This window comes from Alnus glutinosa, chromosome 8 (assembly GCF_958979055.1).
Source record: "Alnus glutinosa chromosome 8, dhAlnGlut1.1, whole genome shotgun sequence".
Lineage (NCBI taxonomy): Eukaryota > Viridiplantae > Streptophyta > Magnoliopsida > Fagales > Betulaceae > Alnus > Alnus glutinosa.
Window position 1 is genome coordinate 25,014,585 of NC_084893.1, and position 19,385 is coordinate 25,033,969.

At 36.3% G+C, this 19,385-nt stretch overlaps 2 protein-coding genes across 6 annotated transcripts; one reads left to right on the top strand and one right to left on the bottom strand.

The window, feature by feature from the left end:
* Positions 1-4,851: 4,851 nt before the first annotated feature.
* LOC133874827 (uncharacterized) lies at positions 4,852-15,384 on the top strand. Of its 5 annotated transcripts, none has more exons than XM_062312697.1 (6): positions 4,852-5,175; positions 8,047-9,385; positions 10,521-10,790; positions 11,557-11,712; positions 13,925-14,047; positions 14,936-15,384. In XM_062312697.1, the coding sequence occupies exons 1-5, from the start codon at positions 5,168-5,170 to the stop codon at positions 14,042-14,044; spliced, it is 1,893 nt and encodes a 630-aa protein (XP_062168681.1). In that variant the 5' UTR covers positions 4,852-5,167; the 3' UTR covers positions 14,045-14,047; positions 14,936-15,384. The 5 variants fall into 5 exon arrangements, with proteins under 5 accessions (XP_062168681.1, XP_062168683.1, XP_062168682.1 ...); XM_062312699.1 differs by lacking the exon at positions 14,936-15,384 and adding an exon at positions 14,731-14,835; XM_062312698.1 differs by lacking the exon at positions 14,936-15,384 and adding an exon at positions 14,465-14,631.
* Positions 15,385-15,768: 384 nt separating this feature from the next.
* Positions 15,769-18,732, bottom strand: LOC133874829 (cytochrome b6-f complex iron-sulfur subunit 2, chloroplastic). The gene is made up of 5 exons (XM_062312700.1): positions 18,572-18,732; positions 18,244-18,485; positions 16,836-16,953; positions 16,242-16,424; positions 15,769-15,990 (listed from the first exon to the last, which is right to left on the bottom strand). Exons 1-5 carry the CDS (start codon positions 18,608-18,610, stop codon positions 15,889-15,891), a joined length of 684 nt encoding a protein of 227 aa, XP_062168684.1. The 5' UTR covers positions 18,611-18,732; the 3' UTR covers positions 15,769-15,888.
* Positions 18,733-19,385: the final 653 nt, after the last annotated feature.

Consider the following 19,385-nt stretch of genomic DNA (forward strand, 5'->3'; position numbering starts at 1 on the left):
TCCTCTTCTCTTTCTTATAAAACTCATTAGGTTCGAAGCTTCTTTTCTTGAATCTTATAAACTTTCCTTTATGTTTTCTATATTCTTCATGCTTACGAGATTTCTTATGTTTCTTAGATGGTGCGATCGAAGGCAGACCATATTGTTCACAAAAGTTTCTCATTTCATACTTAGCCTTTTTCTTATACTTATTGGCCTGGTTTGATATTTTAATATATATATTGGGTATGGGTACTCGTGGGGACCCAATGTGACCCACAGCCGACGGGGTCACCACCAAACCATGCGGTGACCTGTGTCTGTGACCCACGCTAGTCAGGACCCGGCATGACCCATGCTGGGTAACAACGGGACCCATCCTGGGTCACCTTGTGACCCACAGCCGGCGAGGTCACCATCAGACCCTGTGGTGACCCGTATTCTGTGACCCACGAAGGGTCATAAGGTAACCTAGTCGTGGGTCTCAATTTTTTGTTTTTTTTTTTAAAAAAAAATAATAATAATAATAATTTGAAATTAAGCGTAAATTGAAAATTTTATAAAATTTTCAGGGGCATAAAAGCCATTTTACCCCTTTTGCCGTTTGATTTAACGTCAAACCCTAATGGACAGGGACGGAGGGAGGGGGGCTGGCAAGGGCCATGCCCCCCCACCCCCCCCAATTTTCCAAAAAAAAAAAATTATTAGATGGAAAAAAATAAAAAATAAAAATAAAAAAATATAAGGTAAAAATAAAAATTTAGCTTATTTGACCCCTACCAAAAAAAAATTTTGGCCATTAGCCCCTGGCTCTGTCCCTGCTAATGGATGGGGGACATTGCAACAAATTCAAGGATTGATGGGTAAAATTGAGAGTTTTTGAACTTTGAAGGAGTAGTTTCAAGTCGAGTGGAAGTTCATGAGGGTTTTGTGAAGTTTCCCCTATCATCTATCATCAATTATAAACAGAGCTTCCAAGAGAAGGTAATTCACAATAATCATTATTGTCTAAACAACACTATGTAAACATGTCTACACAAAATTTTCGCTAATTAGCATATTCAGCTTTATGAATCGCTTAAGTTTGTTTCCTTGATAGCCTACTAAACTTCAAAATACCGAGATGTTTTACAGATGAAAAAATAATTACGTAAGTTCACGACTTAATAAATAAATTATCATGAAACTTGCCATGCAGTGAGTCTTAATTTATAAAATATAAACAATTGACTTTGATAATTGACAATGTCATAGCCTCATAGGTTTTGCAACATTGATAAGTATTGTCTCTGTTAGTATGCTAGCATCAAAATGGTTTTTGTTTGAAATTATGATTTGCGTAATTCCAAAGACAATTCGCATATTATTTAATGTAGAAACCATGCTGAATAGATATTTAAAACATTATTTATAATTACTTATAATCTATAACTCTCCTCCATATGATCTATTTGAGTCATTAATCCATTCTCGATAGGGTTTGCGTTGTCCCGTGGGACCTGTAGTACGACATTGGTACTCCGGTGAAGCACACATACCGTCATTGCTAATGGTCTAGTCAGATTTAAACCCCGAGTTATTCACACCACTAACGATATTTTATATGTGACCACCAGTTGTACATGGTTGCGTTGGTCACTTATAAAATAATTGGGTCAAAAGCCAAACAACAACAAAATAAACCATCGACCATAAGATTAAGCCTTTATACCCATGTGCTCGTCATCCGTACATGACGATCCACATCATATGTTCAATTATCGTAATTCATTTTACATATATAATTATCTGTCTTAATGCAATTATAAACATCCTTTGAAAACATTAGGCTCACAGGATGATTACCTAATAGAAACATGCATTTAAAGAATACTCAGTTTAATAAATATATCGCATGATAAAAAACCGTTCTACTGTTTTGTAAGTATTTATTTACCTAGATCTCCCATCCTCAATCATGAACATCTTAAAAGATTTACCTAGATCTCCCATCCTTAATCCGCATATGCTAAACCCTAAAATGTGTTGTTAAATAATGTGTTATTGTGTTTTAGTGTTTTAACTCTTTTTTAGGTCCTAATTGGAAACAAGAGCAAAATCATCAAAATTAGGCCTAAGATACATCAAAGACAAATTGAAGATCATTTAAGGTTCAAGTCCTCCTGCCAAGAAGAGAAAAACCGGTCAAGTAAAATCGATCGATCGAAATTTCCATGCATAAGAATGTGATCGATCGATTCTGCAATCAAACTAAAAGCGATCGATCTACATGCGATTGATCAAAAATTCCAAGGCTAAATAATCGATCGATCGACTTCGGATATTCCAGAAAAGATCTCCAAATGTCAACACATTTGTGTGTGATCCAAATTCATCCTCCAGCTGTGCGGTTATAATCAGATGTTGTCACCCTTCATTTGTGCAGCTGAAAGTGATTAAATGGATTAAATTTGTTGTATCAAAATTGTCTATAAATAGAGAATGAACGTAAGAGTAAGAGAGAGTTTTTAATTATTTTTCTTAGTTTTAGTTTTTTGTGCATTTCTTTGATGCACCCTTTCCTTCATATTTTCCAGATAGCTTAGATTTAGTGTATTTTAGTTTTGTAACTCACTTTAATTCTGTTTTTATTCAAGTAAAGTTTGAATTTAGTTTGATGCAATTGTTCTTTATATTTTCCAGCAACTTCTTTCTTCTTCCTTTCTTGTTTGTTTTATTTTATGTTTGATACAACCCTGGAATCCGAAAATTCTAGAGAGTTTAGCTAGTTCCTTTAATGCTTTCATTTAGATTTTTCTTTCCTTAATTCTTGTTCTTTATTGTTCTTAGTTCTTAGATTAGTTCTTTTATTAAATTAAGTTGTTTTACATATTGTTAGTTTGATTTGTAATTTCTAATCCTCTTAGAGAAATGAGTTCTTCTTCTATAAGAGAATCTCATATATCCATGAGTAGCTAAACTAGTTATAGGGTATTGATGGAACTCCTTCCAATTGCCATGGCTTGATTGTGTTATTATTGAATTTCTATACATGTGTGATGATTACATAGCCTAGAGGTTTGCAAAACTCTTGTTAATGTTCTTCAAAACAAATTCAATCTTGAAAAGAAGGATCTCTTGTTTATGAGAATCCTTTGATTCTTGATTGAACTCGACAATTCATTTTTCTTTGATTAAGGGAATGATGGTTATGTAATGTTACTTGTGACATAATTTATGTGAACTTGATAAATCATGCTAGGGAACATGTATTACTCCACATCATTTTAGTTTAATTGTTGTTTAGATGTTTTTCAATTATAGTGTAATTGTATGCGGAGGTTATGTCCTAAACTAAGATGGTTATGCTTTTTCATAGATATGCATGCTTATTGAGAGGTCTTATAGTCCATACTATGGAGCATTAATCATCCATGCATAGGTATTGGTTGGATGACTATTGTGTAAGTAGATGGATTATGATTGCTTTTTAACTAAAACAATTTCATGTTGAGGTCGTCGTGTGATTGACAATCATTACGCGCTCATATTATACATGTGAAGGAAATCCGAGATAGACATAATATGCCATGTGTTTAAAGATTGAGTGAAATCAATTCCCTAAATTTTTCATTTTCTTAAATCTCTCAACTTTTAGTTGTTTTTAGTTCATGTTAGCTTAATGATAAAAACCAAACAAAATATCTTTTTCAAATTAAATTGGAGCACCTCTTAAGTATTTCACAACCAAACAACCATCAATCCTTGTGATTCGATACCCTCCTTAGTCTTATTCTGCAAAGTCTCATACTATTGCAAGTGGTTACAAATATTAAAATCCAAGTAATTGTGAAAACCAATTAAGTTTCAAAACTAAAATTCTTTATTTTTAATCATCTGTTGGAACGCTACCAATTTTCATACTAAAAAACCATAATTTTAAATGTGAAACCGTAGTCACGCGTCTAAGAACCCAAACATGCAATTAACCTAATATTACACTTTATGTCATCATCGATCGATCGATCGATTGTTGTTTGATGACTGCCAAAAGCTAGTAATCACTAAAAACACCTGCCAGAGCATAATATCAAGCTTTAAACAATACTCCTAACGATCTCAAAACCCCTACTAATATAGACCCTACATCATGCACATACATTCTAATCAAGCATAGTTTCACACATAGCTTTAAACGTTAAAGATACTAGCTTTTATTCTTATAGTCATAATTAGTTGCAAATCAGCCATGAAAAAGCATCTTAAAGTATTGGAATGTAGATGCATTAATGCTGCTTCACATAAAAGGAAATCTATCTTTAAGGTTTTATAAATCTTCATGCAATAATCAACTTGCCTTTTATAAAAATATCAACTTTTAACTCATACAATTAAAAAAAGCAGCTAAACATGTTTAGTACAAAAATTACAGTAAAAGCATGCACAAATCCCATAAAAACTTTAAACATTTCACATTCAAGTTGTTCCATAACAAAGCACGTACCAAATCAGTTAGGATAGAGAATGTTGGAGCTCTTTTTAGTGTTCTTATGATGTTCATTTGAATAGGCATAAATAAAATAAAATAAAATAAAAATTACATTTATGTCTTTCTGAATGACATGAATGCAATTTTTTAATTTTTTTTATGACATGAATGGACACTAAAAATATACTAGAAAGAGCTCTGGCATCCCTCGATGAGTATAATAAGGGACCCAAAAAATTATTTGAAAGAAGTAAAAGAGGGGAATTTGCAAAGGATGAAGTGTATCCCTCATTAATTGTATGAGTACTGTATCCCTATTTTGTTATCAATTTTTTTTTTTCAAAAAAAAATCAATAATAAAATAAAAAAGCAAGAAATAAAAACTAAAAAGGATAAACCCTAGTTACACGTTGGCCAAAACTAGTTAGCAGAAAAACAAGCGCTCAACCAGACGTTGGTGTTCCGCTAAGATCCGACCATTTCAGTCCTCTCACAGTCACAGTTGCCTCAATCTCTCTCACACACGAGCACGCACGCCACCACAAACCACTACCATGCGCCAACTCAGCGCCAACGATCTATCGCGGCGGCGAGGGATGAGACACGTTAGACGCCGATGACGGTGTATGCACTGGCGTCGTCAAAAAAACGCCGGCCAGTGGCTGTGCCGCGCCACCTGCGTATTCCAGAGCACACCACCGATCCTGTGCACTGATCGCCATGTCAAGGTCAGTGCCTCTACAACTTTCTCTCATTTCGTTTAATTCTTTTAGAATTCGAACAATTGCGCTGTCTGGGAAAGTCGAGAAACTAGAAAAATGAAAATATTTGTTGCATTTAAATTTTGAATTGAAAAATGCACCTTTAATAGGGCTAATAGTTCTATTTGGAATATAATTGAAGAAAAGAAATGTGTACATGTTGCTGGATAAGGCATGTAAATGTAATGAGTTGATGCCAGGGATTTGTGTCGTAGAAGAGTTTGTATAAATTATCTGATCGAAGCTGGTATATTCGCATTCTGGTAAGATATATCCTCGTATAGATGAGGAACCCACTGATGCTGTTTATCAATGAACCATTGCTGCTCTATTTTGTGCTTCTTGAACCATAGTTGTGGAGGCAGGTTTTTCATTTTCATTCCGAGATGTATTGCCATAGAAACTACACGATCCTTAGTGAAGAGAATCAAAGGTCTATGGAATTCTTATCATGAATAAACTAATTGATGCAAGGAGGCATATATGGCAAATTGATAACCTTGCTTTAATTATATTTATTCCTTTGCGAATAACGGAAGAAAAGCCTTTTCCAAACCTGTCTATTCTTCCTATAATACCAAGGTTGATGGCATCAACACTTGTTGATTCCCTAAGAATGCCAAGTGTTGATAAACAAAGAGAAATTCTCTTTCAAAATATTACTCAAAAGGATTCTGCTTCCATGCTGTAGAGAAAAGTATTGCACATCTCCAGTAGAAAAAATTGACAGTCCAGGTTAAATCTAGTATATTTTAACTCAAATGACGTCGTAGAAATAACGTTTAAGGAAAAAAAACCTTTAACGCCGTTTCAAAGGAGAAGCACCCACAGGCCACAACTTAGCTCTCTGTTCTCTCCTGTTCTACATGTGTAGACAAGAAAGATGGTGATCCACTGATGAGTCCTAAGTAGATGATGGTGTGGACTAATATAGAGACCCCACTAGTTTGTCTGTCTGCAAATTCCACCACTCGGCTATTTCTAGGCAGCTGGAGTGCCCAAACCACTTGGAACCGAGCAGTCCCAAGTGAGAAATGAGAACCAAAAGACGATTTAAAATCGTTGAGTATATGAGTAGTAGTAGAAGTGTACATAAGGAGGCCAACACAACTATTATAGAAGTGTTGGAGGGATAGAGTAAGACAAATAGAAATCGATGAGGACAAATTGACAGAAGGGCATTGGATTTGGATACAACGCAATGCAAGTTTGGAAAAATTCGGGATACAACGCCAGTGGTTGGTCTAATGGGCATCTTGCCTCTCCTTGGATGGCTGGGTCTTGTATAAGCGCATGAAGTTGCAGCTTCATGCTTCACTTCCCTTGTCTACAAAGCATTTCACAGCATTCCACCCCTTATTTACAGAAGCACTCAATGACTTGTTTTTTTGTTTTGATTCTTTTGAACAATGGATCATTATCCATGCCAAACGAATAAGACAGAGAGGTCGAATACTCCAGCATCATATCAGTAGTAGATTTGGTTTCAGGTTCTACAGGTCTAACCACAATATCTGCAATTTGAGGTGACTTATCTGTTAAGTCCATGAATCCCTATTCCACCACAGATCTAGTATTCATAGTCTTTTCTCATTCAATGCATTATTTGCCTTTGGAAACAGCAATGGTCTTAGAACCCATCATATAATGCATCTAAAGTTTTGCATCTCTCAATGACTTTTTATGTATTAACGTCATGCTTCATGTCCCTTCACGTTTGTTCTTAGGGTTTTTTTCCTTCCTTTGAAACGGTGTCAAAGTGGGTTTTTGTCTCCAACGTTTTTTAGGCTTTCACGACATCATTTGGGTTTCTTGCGGTTCTGGGTGTTGTGGGTGCTGCATGCAGGTTTTGGGGTTGGTCCTTATGAGTTTGTTTGGGTTTTTCCTTTTATGGGTTAGCTTTGGCTGTTTCTATGTATACTTTCGGTGTACTTAAGTCCGCCATATGCTTATATATAAAGTTTTCTTACTTATCAAAAAAATAAATAAATAAATAAAATTGGAGTGAATCTGGACTGTCAATTTTTTCTACCAGAGATGTGCAGTACTTTTCTCTGTAGCATGTAAGCCGTATCCTATTCATAACTCCATGAACTGTTGTGTTCGGCAGCTACATATTATTATCCTAAACAAAACCCTAAGTAGAGCAAATTATGAAAAACCTAACTAAAATTTGCCAATTCTGATGCGCATTCCAAGTGGCGTTTGAACGGTGTTTTGAACATTGTCCTTCCCAAAGTCATAAATCTATTTAGTTCGAATAATGTTTGAACGGGACTTTGATTGGCATTGATCTAGAGAAGTCAAAATGTTTTGTTTGAAGCACACGTGAAACAATGTTCGAACTAGATCCATTCCAAGGAGTTTAGAGAGATTTGTTCAAAGCACATGGGAAACATTGTTCGAGCTAGGTCTATGTAGAGAGAGCTCAAGGAGCTTCATTTAAAGGGCACGTGAAAAAGGAGTCCAAACGGCCTTGGATAGAGAGCTTCATTCAAAAGAAATTGGGTTTGAACAGCTTTTCAAACGAGATAGTTAGCATCTTGAACCTGTGGGAAGATATGAGATATTCTGCAATGCGATTGGCATCACTAGGTGCTGAAATATTTTGCATCATTGTGATAAGGTTATAGACAAGATTGTATCTGGATCATTCTTCGCTCATCTTCAAACATTAAGATCTCTGAAAATCTGCATAACTTGCATAATAACAGTTCTTTAATGTTTAATTTTTTTTAAAAAAAAAAAGTTAATGTTCAGGTTTATGCTCGTCCTATAATATTCTCTTCTCGTTAGCTTAGTGCATTATGAATTCTAGATACATTTTGTAATGTGCAGATTTTGGACCTCTGGAAATGTGAGGAGGGTTGCACATTCCCTCCACCCAAATCGGAAGAGAGGCGGCTTAGAACTAAATGGTGATGGGCCATTTAATGTACTTGGGCCTTGTTCCTTCCTACGCAGGAAATTCTCACTATATAAATTTTCTTTTAGAGAACCTTCCCCTTTTACTTTATATAAAGCAAAAGAGAGTTTATTGCACAGTAGTGGTTCCAGAAACTTCTACTGCCTTTCAGCAAGTAAGACAATTTCTCACCAGGTGCAAATTGCTTGGAAAAGGTTTTCTCAAGTATGTTCCTACAGTGGGCCAGCTTTACAACCAATATATGGGATTGCATGTGCAGTGAGCCTTGCTTTGACCCGATCAAATCTAGTTGTCCCTGGTGTTATTGCTATCATAATCGGAGAGCTTGCTTGGACACAACAAACATGGGCAGAAGCAGAATACTTGCCAACAAGGGATACATTTTATATGCATGCCCAAGATGGACATGTTTATTTGACCTTGCTTGTGTATTCAGTTCTGGAGGGTTTTATCTTGTTTCTTAGAGCTATTTATTTAGCAATTTTGTTCTCACCTTGCATTGCTATGGCTCCGTTTGTGGATTCCCTTGGTGTTGAATTTAGGAAAAGATGGCTCCACATCGTTCATCTTACACTTGAAAAGGCAGGTCCAGCATTCATAAAATGGGGTCAATGGGCTGCAACAAGACCAGATCTCTTCCCCAGAGATTTGTGCACCGAACTTGCAAAACTTCATAGCAATGCACCAGCACATGGTTTTGCATTCACCAAAAACAGCATTGAAAGGGCATTTGGTAGAAATCTGCATCAAATCTTTGAAAACTTTGATGAGAAACCTGTGGCATCAGGAAGTGTTGCTCAAGTTCATCGAGCTACACTGAAATACAGATATCCTGGTCAGCCAATCAAACCTGTTGTTGTTGCTGTGAAGGTTCGACATCCGGGTGTTGGTGACACAATTAGAAGGGATTTTATGATAATTAATTTTGTGGCCAAAGTCTCTAGGTTCATCCCTTCTTTGAAATGGTTCAGATTGGATGAAAGCATACAACAATTTGGTGTCTTCATGATGTCTCAGGTTGATCTTTCAAGGGAGGCTGCTCATTTGAGTCGTTTTATCTATAATTTCCGAAGATGGAAGGATGTCTCATTCCCAAAGCCTCTATATCCCCTGGTGCACCCCTCTGTTTTAGTGGAAACTTATGAACAAGGTGAAAGTGTTCTACATTATGTTGAAGAGCTTGAAGGCCATGAACAAATTAAAAGCGCCCTTGCTCAAATTGGAACTCATGCACTCTTAAAGATGCTTTTGGTACCTTACATTCTCTTTGCAACTCTTTTTCCCTTTTCTTTCACATTTCTTGTTATAGTAACTTGTGATTCCAAATACTGATAGTTGAGTTAGTGTTTAAAAAATTGTGTTGTATTCTTCATCTGTCCTGGAAAAGTTAAAGGCCCTGTTTGAAAACCCCTTACCCTCCCCTCCCCTTGGGATTTTTTTTTTTTGAATGATTGAAAAATAAAATTGATGTGATATAAAGTTGAAATAATTTATATGGAAAAATGAAAATTAAAAATTGTATTGTAGTGAGTTTTTTATTTGAAAAGTAATAAAAAAGTGTTAATGTGATATAAAAAGTGAAAAAAATTAAGAATGTTTTAAAATTGATGTGTTTTTGGGAGAAGTGAAGGGAAGGGGAGGGGAGGGGAAAATGGTTTTCAAACGGGGCCAAAGTTGCATAATAATCTCTCCATGAGTCACTGCAATCTATGATGATCTATGATGATAGGATCCAGACAATATTACTAATTTTGCAAGTGAATGATAATAAGCATATGACACATTCTTTGGAGACTTATTTCCATCGGAATGAGATTTGCATCGTCTTGATATCTGGTCAGTTAAGATAATTATTATATTTATCCAGTCATTTAAGTCATGTATGAGAGGACCTTATTCCTGCACTTAAACCCCTGAACCATGTACCATCCTTCTTTAGATGGATAATGGTTTGAAAGTTGTTCCTCTCTCCCCCTTGAAGCATTGATATTGTTATCCTTTTACTTTTCTATGTATGTCCATGTCACGATTGACAGCTTGACAAAGATATTGAGTTCCTTGTCCATGCTAAGGCGAATGTCTCAAATATTAGCGGCTACAATTTCTAGGTAGGTGTATCTTCTACTATGGGGCAGTAAAATTACAAGATTACATGTATAATACCTGTGGAGCGCGCTTTTGGTGTAACCATGAAGTGACTTGAGAGCAACACAAGTTCTCAAGAAGCTAGTAACATATGGTTCTACGGATTATTTTACCCTAAATGATTATAAATGTCTTGATATGTAGTTCAAGTTGCCAATTGTCACTTTGGTCTTTATGAAATTAGATGTTTCCTGAGTGAAATAGTTAGTGCACTATGCTGAGAAATTGCTTTTTACTCCAGGTAGATAATTTTATTCATGCGGACATGCATCCTGGAAATATTCTTGTCCGAGCAACACATAGCAAAACATCACATAAACAAATTTTTAGATCGAGGCCTCACGTCATTCTCCTTGACGTAGGCATGACTGCTGAACTTTCTAAGAAAGATCGAGTGAATCTACTGGATTTCTTTAAGGCTGTTGCTCTACGAGATGGTCGCACTGCTGCAGAATGCACACTTAGATTGTCTAAACAACAAAACTGCCCAAATCCGAGGGCTTTCATTGAGGTAATGCATCTGCTTAGCTTTTGTGTGGAGGTAACATATAGTTCTTGTTATCAAAAAATTGAGACTAATTTTTATTGCTTGTTGCTGCTTCTGGTAAAAGACATGTATTTGTCTTGTCCGGTCGACATAAGAATCTTGCAAACAATTATCACATCATTTACCAAACTCTTTATATTTTCATATATTGAACTTTTAAATCATATACAATGCAAATTGGATCCAGATTTTTTTTTTTTTTTTTTTGGGGGGGTGGGGGGGGGCGCATGTGTATGGAAATCCAAAACCTCATTCTATATATGGGGCTCGTAAGACGAAGATCAAGTTCTGAGGGGGTCATGGTGTAGTATGTCTAAGCACTTGTGTAAATTAAGCTCAAAAATGATAAACTAAATTGCAACCTTTTGGAGTTGTGCAACCCATGGGGAACCCACCAACAAACTCCCAGTATATTTTACCCAGTTAATATGTTTCACTGTACCCAAGTTGGCTTTAGTTCATGAGGTCTCAGAATACGACCTTAAACCTTGAGTCTGGTTGTGTCTAAAGATCTAGGTAAAACTCATTCTAGATTGAATCTAACAGCTGGTTTGGCTGAAGACTCCAAAGCTTCAGTCCTTCCAAATTTTGGAGCCCAGTCGTGCAATATGCGGTGTTATGATTTATTCTTGTTAGGATTGTAATTAATGAATGGCTTAAGATACATCACAATTCACTATAGTTATTATAAGTTAAGTCAAAATCTTAAGAAGTTTTGCTGGTTTAACAGGAAATGGAGAAATCTTTCAGTTTCTGGGACTCCCAAGAAGGTTACGTTGTCCATCCTGGTGACTGCATGCAGCAATTGCTTGAGCAAGTTAGGCGTCATAAAGTCAACATCGATGGCAATGTTTGTGCTGTGATGGTAACCACTTTGGTGCTTGAGGTAATTTCTGCCTTTTTTCTCTGTCCCCTTGTGTATCACTCTCATTTCTTCACTCTCAGGTTCCTTTGGAGTGGGTATGTGGAAACATATTAGGAAGGGGTGGGAGAAGTTTCGCAATTTTGTTCTTTTTGAGGTGGGGAATGGAACACATATTAGTTTTTGGCATAATTGGTGGTGTGGGGATAGATCCTTGAAGCAATGTTTTCCAGCTCTTTTTAGTATAGTGAGGAACAAAGATGCAATGGTGGAGGATAATTTGGCTATTCATAATGGTTTTATTCAGTGGAATGTTCTTTTTTCGCTACAAATCCTGGATTGGGAGATGGATATGGTCCTTTATTTCTTCAATCGACTGTACTCCATTTCGGCTCGACATGGAGAGGGTGACAGGTTAGTGTGGAATCCCTCTAAAAAATGTTTATTTGAGGTGAGATCCTTCTATGAAAAGCTTATTAAGAAAGATGGCCCATCTTTTCCATCTTTTCCCTGGAAGAATATATGGCGTGTGAAGGCTCCAACAAGGGTGGCTTTCTTCGTATGGTCAACAGCTTTGGGCAAAATATTGACGCATGATAACTTGCGTAAGAGGAATGTTATAGTGATTGAGTGGTGTTGTTTGTGTAAGAAGAGTGGGGAGTCTATTGATCATTTGTTGCTTCATTGCGAAATCGCCCGGGATCTTTCGAGCTACATTCTTATTTTATTTGGGGTAGAGTAGGTTATGCCACGAATGGTGTTGGAGTTGTTGAATAGTTGGGGGGCGGCGATTGGGTATGGTCGTGCTAAAGAAGCTTGGCGGTTAGCTCCTCTGTGCTTATTGTGGTGCATTTGGAGGGAACGGAATGCGCGGCTATTTGAAGATATAGAGACATCTATGGTAGAGCTACAGAAGCGGTTGCTCAATACGTTATATATTTGGATAGCGTCCCATCATAGCTTAAATGTTTTTACTTATGTAGACTTTTTAAAATTATTCTCTGTTTGTCCCTTCTAGGGGTTTTCTTATATACTTCCCGTGTATAAGGGTTGCGCTCCTCTGCGCTTATTTTTATAAATTGCAATTTTCTTATCAAAAAAAAAAGACTAGCCAATGAACCCCAGCTTAAATGGCACATTCCCTCACCCCCTACTCCTCCCCTCCGGGTGGTTAGAATGAAGTGGAGGGTGAAGTGTGGGTTTAATAGAAAAGGATTATTCATTGTTACTTTTAGTTATTGCAAATGCTTATTCTTTGTTTAGTACGAAAAAATATATTGAATTGCAATACATCTGAAAGCATTTTTGTTAGACCTTTTAACTTTTAGGACTTAGTTTTAGAACCTTTCATCCAGAATTTTTTATTCATTAAGGTTAAAGGCTCTCAGGAATAACTTTGTGAATATGTAAATGTTTCGTGGTCAGAAGTTAGTTGGCCATCTTTCAAATTGTCATGGATATTTGATGCAGGCAATTTACAATCAAATGTTACATACTTGGCAAGTTTAAGAGGTTTTAAGCAAAAGGATAATTTATTGAGAACGTTTAATCTGCAAAGTTAATTAATTTGGAGAAGGCTATTGCTGGCATGGTTCAACAACTTGTTTTCATGGTGCGTTCCTTAAAGAGTATTCATCAATGAATTCATTTGGTAGAAATGCAATTGAGGAAGTGTTGTTGCAAAACTGAAAATGTTGGAATTGTAACAATTATTAAAGATTTTTTTAAAGATTTTTTTTATTATTTTTTATAAATATATTTTGCTTTTTTTGATAAGTGGCCTCAATGGAGGGGTAGGGGGAGAGTTGGATGAAGCGTCTGGCCATTCTTCCACCCCTTTTATCACTTGCTTTGTGTGTGAGTGTGTTTGGAAATGCACTTCTTCGCTTCAATAATTTTATGACAACATATTTGTAACCCCTGCCCCCAATTCTTTCTAACCTAACATTTTGGCCGCAAACACATTCACATACTTTCATGAAGGCTTTTCCTGTGAGCCTTAGGGGCAAGGACAATGCCATAGGCTAATATAAGATTTAGAATTATGGAATAGCATATTTATTTACTTTCTTTTAGTATTTTGTGATGTAGTAGATAAATCTGATTATGTGCATTGTTTACTTAGATATTGATGTGGCCTTGATCAACATATGTTTCTATAGACGGTCTAAAGAAAACTTTATCAGTTTTTATTAAACTTTATTTATTTTGTTGTTTTCTTACTCCCTTCCTGTAGGGGTGGCAGCGGAAGCTTGATCCAGACTACGATGTGATGCACACATTGCAGACATTGCTATTTAGAGTGGACTGGGCAGAGTCTCTCTTCTACACAATTGAAGGACTCATGGCACCTTAAAAGGTGCCAACCTGTTTACCTTGAATTTTTCTTCTTCTCTGGAACTATAGGCACTGATTGCATAAAAATTTAAAATAGAAAAATAAAGGAATGCAGATTATTACCATTACTTTTTTACGTGTTTTTGTAACTCATACCTCTCGATGTATAGCAAAATCATAAAAAGGAAGAGCGTCCGGACGGGATGGCACGGTCGTCCGGACGGCTGACAGGGAATCGATTCTTCTGACTTGTACACAATGCAGATTTTTTGAAACACTTTTGAATAGTGGAATCCCTGTTATAAAGCACCTTTACAAACAAGTGATTTTGTCCAACCAGAATGTAGCCAATTACAACCTAACATGTGTTATTATTGATGGGGTTTCATCCTCATTTTTCCTTTTGATATAGCTGTCTTTTTCTTCCATGTGTATGCATGAATAGCCGCGGTTTATATGATTGGTTGTGGAGCTTCATTTAGTGTTCTAAGTTTGTAATTTGACCTTGAAATGAGTAAGATTGTTCTGATGGTTGGTTTTGTCACTTATGGTTCTGATTACTACTGAAAATCGCATTTTGTTTCATAGTTATATTTTTTTTTCTCATCCGTTTGCCTGATATTTCCTACTTCATAATGATTCTTTTCAAGAATTTTTATCATTCTCATGACGAGGGCACTTTATTTGCTTGAAAATGGTGTACAGCACTAATTGAAGATGGCGTTTGAAAAATCCAGTAAAAAAAAGGGGATGTGATCGCTTTGTTTTCTTCCGTTTTGCATGGGATAAAAGATTGAATGATGGACCAAACGAAGTGATATCTTACAAACTAAATTGAGAAAACACCAACGATTGTTGTACTTCATTTCCTGTCAACTTGTGCTGACACATTCCTCCAACCAATGTGTAGAATGGAGAAGAATCTGTCAAGGATGTCAAGGATGGTACTGGTAGAATGGAGAAGATCTCCATTGGGGAGATATTTTGCTTTGAGTTGAGAGACCCAAAGGATGTCATGGTTGGAAAGGAGTTTTCAGCCCAATTTGGCAATGAGAGCCTGTTCATCTCCTTCACGGTCCAGAGGCCAAGTCCACCCAAAGGGGAGGGAAACAAATTGAATTCCAGGACTTGAGGGTCTAGTTTCTGTATTTTTCCCTAGGAAAGCCCTATCAAAAGTCCTTAAACAGTTTATCTAGACTGCAACATAGGCTAGAAGGCAACAAAAAGGTGCTTATAAGCCTCATAGCTCTAAAAAGGGGGAGCTGTCAAGCTAGACGTTTTAGATTCATGTTTTTTCAATCTAAAATGCATTTCTTGATCCCCTTTAATGGTTGGGCCAGCCACTCTACAAATACAGTGAGATTGGATTTGACCAGGCAAATTACCCGCCCTTCTGACCCAATCTGACCGAAAATAGTTGATTCCAATGTTGGCTGGCCGAGGGTCAGTAAGAGAAAATAGATTTCCAGTTGGCTATTGGGTGATAGGAATGGGAAAACTGACTTGTACCAATCCGATCAACCCTTAGGTGCTGCAAATGGCGGTGGTCACCGTACCACCAAATCTGGTGGCGGTGGGCTGAGATCTCACACACCGCCACTAGTTTTGGTCGTAAAAAACTACAGACGATTAACCTAAGGAGACTGGTGCCCACTCCTACAGTAGGAGAGAAAACAAGCTAAAATCAGCTAAATAACTGAAAAAAAACAGAAAACATAGCTAAAAGTACAAATGAGCAAGTAGTTAAAAACTCAAAAACAGGGCTTTTACTATGGCTGTTCATAGCAGCTAACAATGGTTTTAACAATGGAATTTGGTGTGACTGTAAAATACTAAAAATTTATTACTTTAGGCGACGCTTCTTCAAGACCACCAGGGATCTTCGCCTGTTCTGAAATCAGTTTCAACCCACGGAACAAACAATACCTTCCCGTCGTCAATATCTGCATGTGCCAGCGCCAATGACTGCTCCAAATGAAGATAAGAAGTATAATTAGCACTCAGAGAGAGAGAGATAGAGAGGAGAAGATATGCAAGGGATTGATTTTGGAGGAAATGATATAAATACATCTTCTATACGTTTTATTTTCAAATTCATCATTGGATTTATGGAACCCATAATAGGTCTCACAAATTTAATGGTGAATTTAAAACTTGATTAAATAGAGATGTGTAGGGGATGTATGTGTATAATTTCTATTGATGTTGTGACTTACGAGAGGAGCAGGTCCCCTGACAACCTTGCCTTGGTTATTGTACTGGGAACCATGGCAAGGACATATGAACTTCTTTTCGGCAGTATTCCATGGCACCACACAACCAAGATGCGTGCAGACTGCGTTGATACCATAGGTTGCTAGAGTTCTATCATTCTCCACAACAAGGTAGGTTGGGTCTCCCTGCAATTTGTTTACAATTGAGTAGGAAAAGACCATTAGACATTTGTTCTTGAAATGGAGAAAGATTTGAATATGCAGGCTATATAAATAAATATGGTCAAGAGTTATAAAGTGGTAATACGGCTGATTTGCATTAATGCTTAAAGTTTAAGCTCTTAGGATAAGTTTAACACAGTATAAGAGCAAAGGATCAGAGTTTGAACTTTGTCTCCGTCATTCAACTCCTATTTTAATTAAATATTATACATGTTGGGTCTCACAAATTAACGAGGGGTTTGATCCCACGCGTGAGAGGGAGTATTAGAATATAATTTAATTGATTTAGTCTACCTTTTCCTATCAACTTAAACTTTTGGAATAAGTGATGATTTAACAAATATGAGGAAGAAAAAAAAAATAAGGAAAGAGTACCTTCAACCCTTGAGTTAGTGTTCTGTCACCAGGGCCATGGGTCTTAAGCCATTCAGATGCAATGACATCATTTCCAAGGGCATCCTTTGCTAAGGTACCGCCACCGGCACCACCCGACCTGCTCAGTTGCCGATAAGGAGTATAACAAATCAAAATTCAGGAGTTGCAGGAATCATAGTTAATAGTTTAGTGACAAACCTGAAATGAAGTATAATAGTTACATTTGGATAGAAATAAGTTGATTTACTGGATTCTATCATTTTCAGTGGTCCAAAATTACCGGAGAATCTCCTGTTCAAAAATTAACGATGAAGATTGCAAAATTCGGGAAAAATTCCAGTTATTTTTTCACAGGAAGCAAGAAGATCTCCGGTGATTTTTTCACTAGCGGTAACTAGGTAAGCCAAACTCAATACTTAAAATACTTCAATATGAGAGCTGAAAGACTCTTTGTCTAAGGGACTGAATCAACGACAAGACCATCACCGGTGATCCAGGAGAGAGAGAGAGAGAGAGGGAGAGAGAATTTTTAATTTTGTATACCAGCTGAACGATCGCGTGGGAGTGGCAATTTTTTACACGACCCGTGAACCCAACACAAAATTAACAGGATAGAGTAGAATTATCAACATTAAATGGGTCAGGTTAAGGTTGACTTACAGTCTTATATTTATGTCTCGACACGACCCAAACTCAACATGTGACATAAGAATTAGCAATTTTTTACACAACTCACGAATTCGACACAAACCCAACATGAAATTAGGAGTCCGGCCCTTTTAATTAAATGGGTCGGATTAGAATTGATTTATATAATCTTATACGAATGTTTCGACACACACAAATTACAACCCCTGATCCCTATAGTATGGAACTTCCAAGAATGCATTAGCGATGTAAGGCTATGAAAGGAGACTGTAAAATTGACAAAGATATCCGATTAAGAGGTTGTTTCATGAACATTTAATGGAAAGCATGGCAAGTTACTCTTTAAGTCTGAAGCTTTTCAGTGTTCACTGAAAAAGTTAAATTAGCAGCAAAATTATCAAACCCAGTACAAATTCCAGAACATGAAATTTCCATATTCGACCCTCTGAAGATGATAGTTCTCTATTAAAACTTTTGACGTACTTTCTCCATCTCCAAATACCAGCTTCTTTTTAATTGTTCCAATATATATATATATATATATATATATATATATATATATATATATATATATATATATATATATATAAATAAGAATTTTCAAGAATAAATGCATTTCATCTATTTAACTTTCCAAATTAATAATCAAAAAAAAAAAAATATTGAACTTAAGAAAAATTATTATATTTTTATTCCGTTTAGTTAAAATATTTATGTTGGGACAGGAAACATAAATTAATTAATTAGGATTAGAACTCACCCTGGTGGGGCAAAGAAGGTAGCATAAGGAACCAACATGCCAGCCGTGGGGAGAGATAAGGCGCCCAACAAAATCAGATTCAAGAGCTCCCTCTTGCCCATGTCAGGCACGCGGTCGGCCGGAATGCCGGTAGCCTGGCATTTGATTTTCATACCATTTTCCTTTCTCGCCAACTGGGTTCTTGCGGGCTTCAGCATCGACGCTTGGGATGAAGAAAACATCCCATTCTTACTAGAGCATAGCTGAAAACAAACACGAGCAACATGGTTGGTTGTTGCAGAGTTCCTGATGAAGATAGGCAGTACGTACGTGACGAATGAGTACTTACCTGGGAAGTGGTCGAAGGGGAGAGAGTAGAGGCAGCCATGGAAGAGAATTTCAGAGAAGACAAGTGGGTCGATTGGGCATGTGAAGGAGATGAGATATGTAAGAGCTAGCTTGCGGATAAGGCAAGAGATGCGATTGATGGAAGGGGGACGGGGTTGCAGAGCCACATGTTGGAGATACGAACATTTTAAATGTATTTTTAGTCCACTGGTTGACAATTACATTTTAAAAAAGAAAAGTTAATCGCACTCTTTGGGTTAAGGAAAAATAAATAAACAAATAAATTTATTTTTACCGTTTAAAAAATTGACAGAATCTATTAATGTATCACATCAATACGGATCATATTTTGACAAATGGCTTTCTAAAGTGTTAAGGAAAATTTCCAAAGTTTGGGGTTAATTTTCAAATTAAATCTCGAACTTTTATATTTGTTTGAGTTCAAACTCTAAATTTCTTCTATTAATACTAAAAGTTTAGCTACGTAATTTAATTTTTTAGATCATAACACATTTTGATAATTGAATTATATTATAAATCAGATTTCAGTTTCATTCCTTAACTACTAATTGTTTCTGACTTAGTCATCAAAGTTCTAAAACAATCTCGAAAAATAGATTGCGAATTATCAAAAAAAAAAAATCACAAAAAAAAAAAAAAAAAAAAAGGGTTTATCCAGGCTGTAACTGCAACCAAACAAGATATGAAGTCAATGTTGGCAAGTCTTCTAAAAAATTTAAATAATATCGGATCATGTACATCTTTAGATACATCAATTTTAAATCATCACCATAAAATAGATTCTATATATTTAA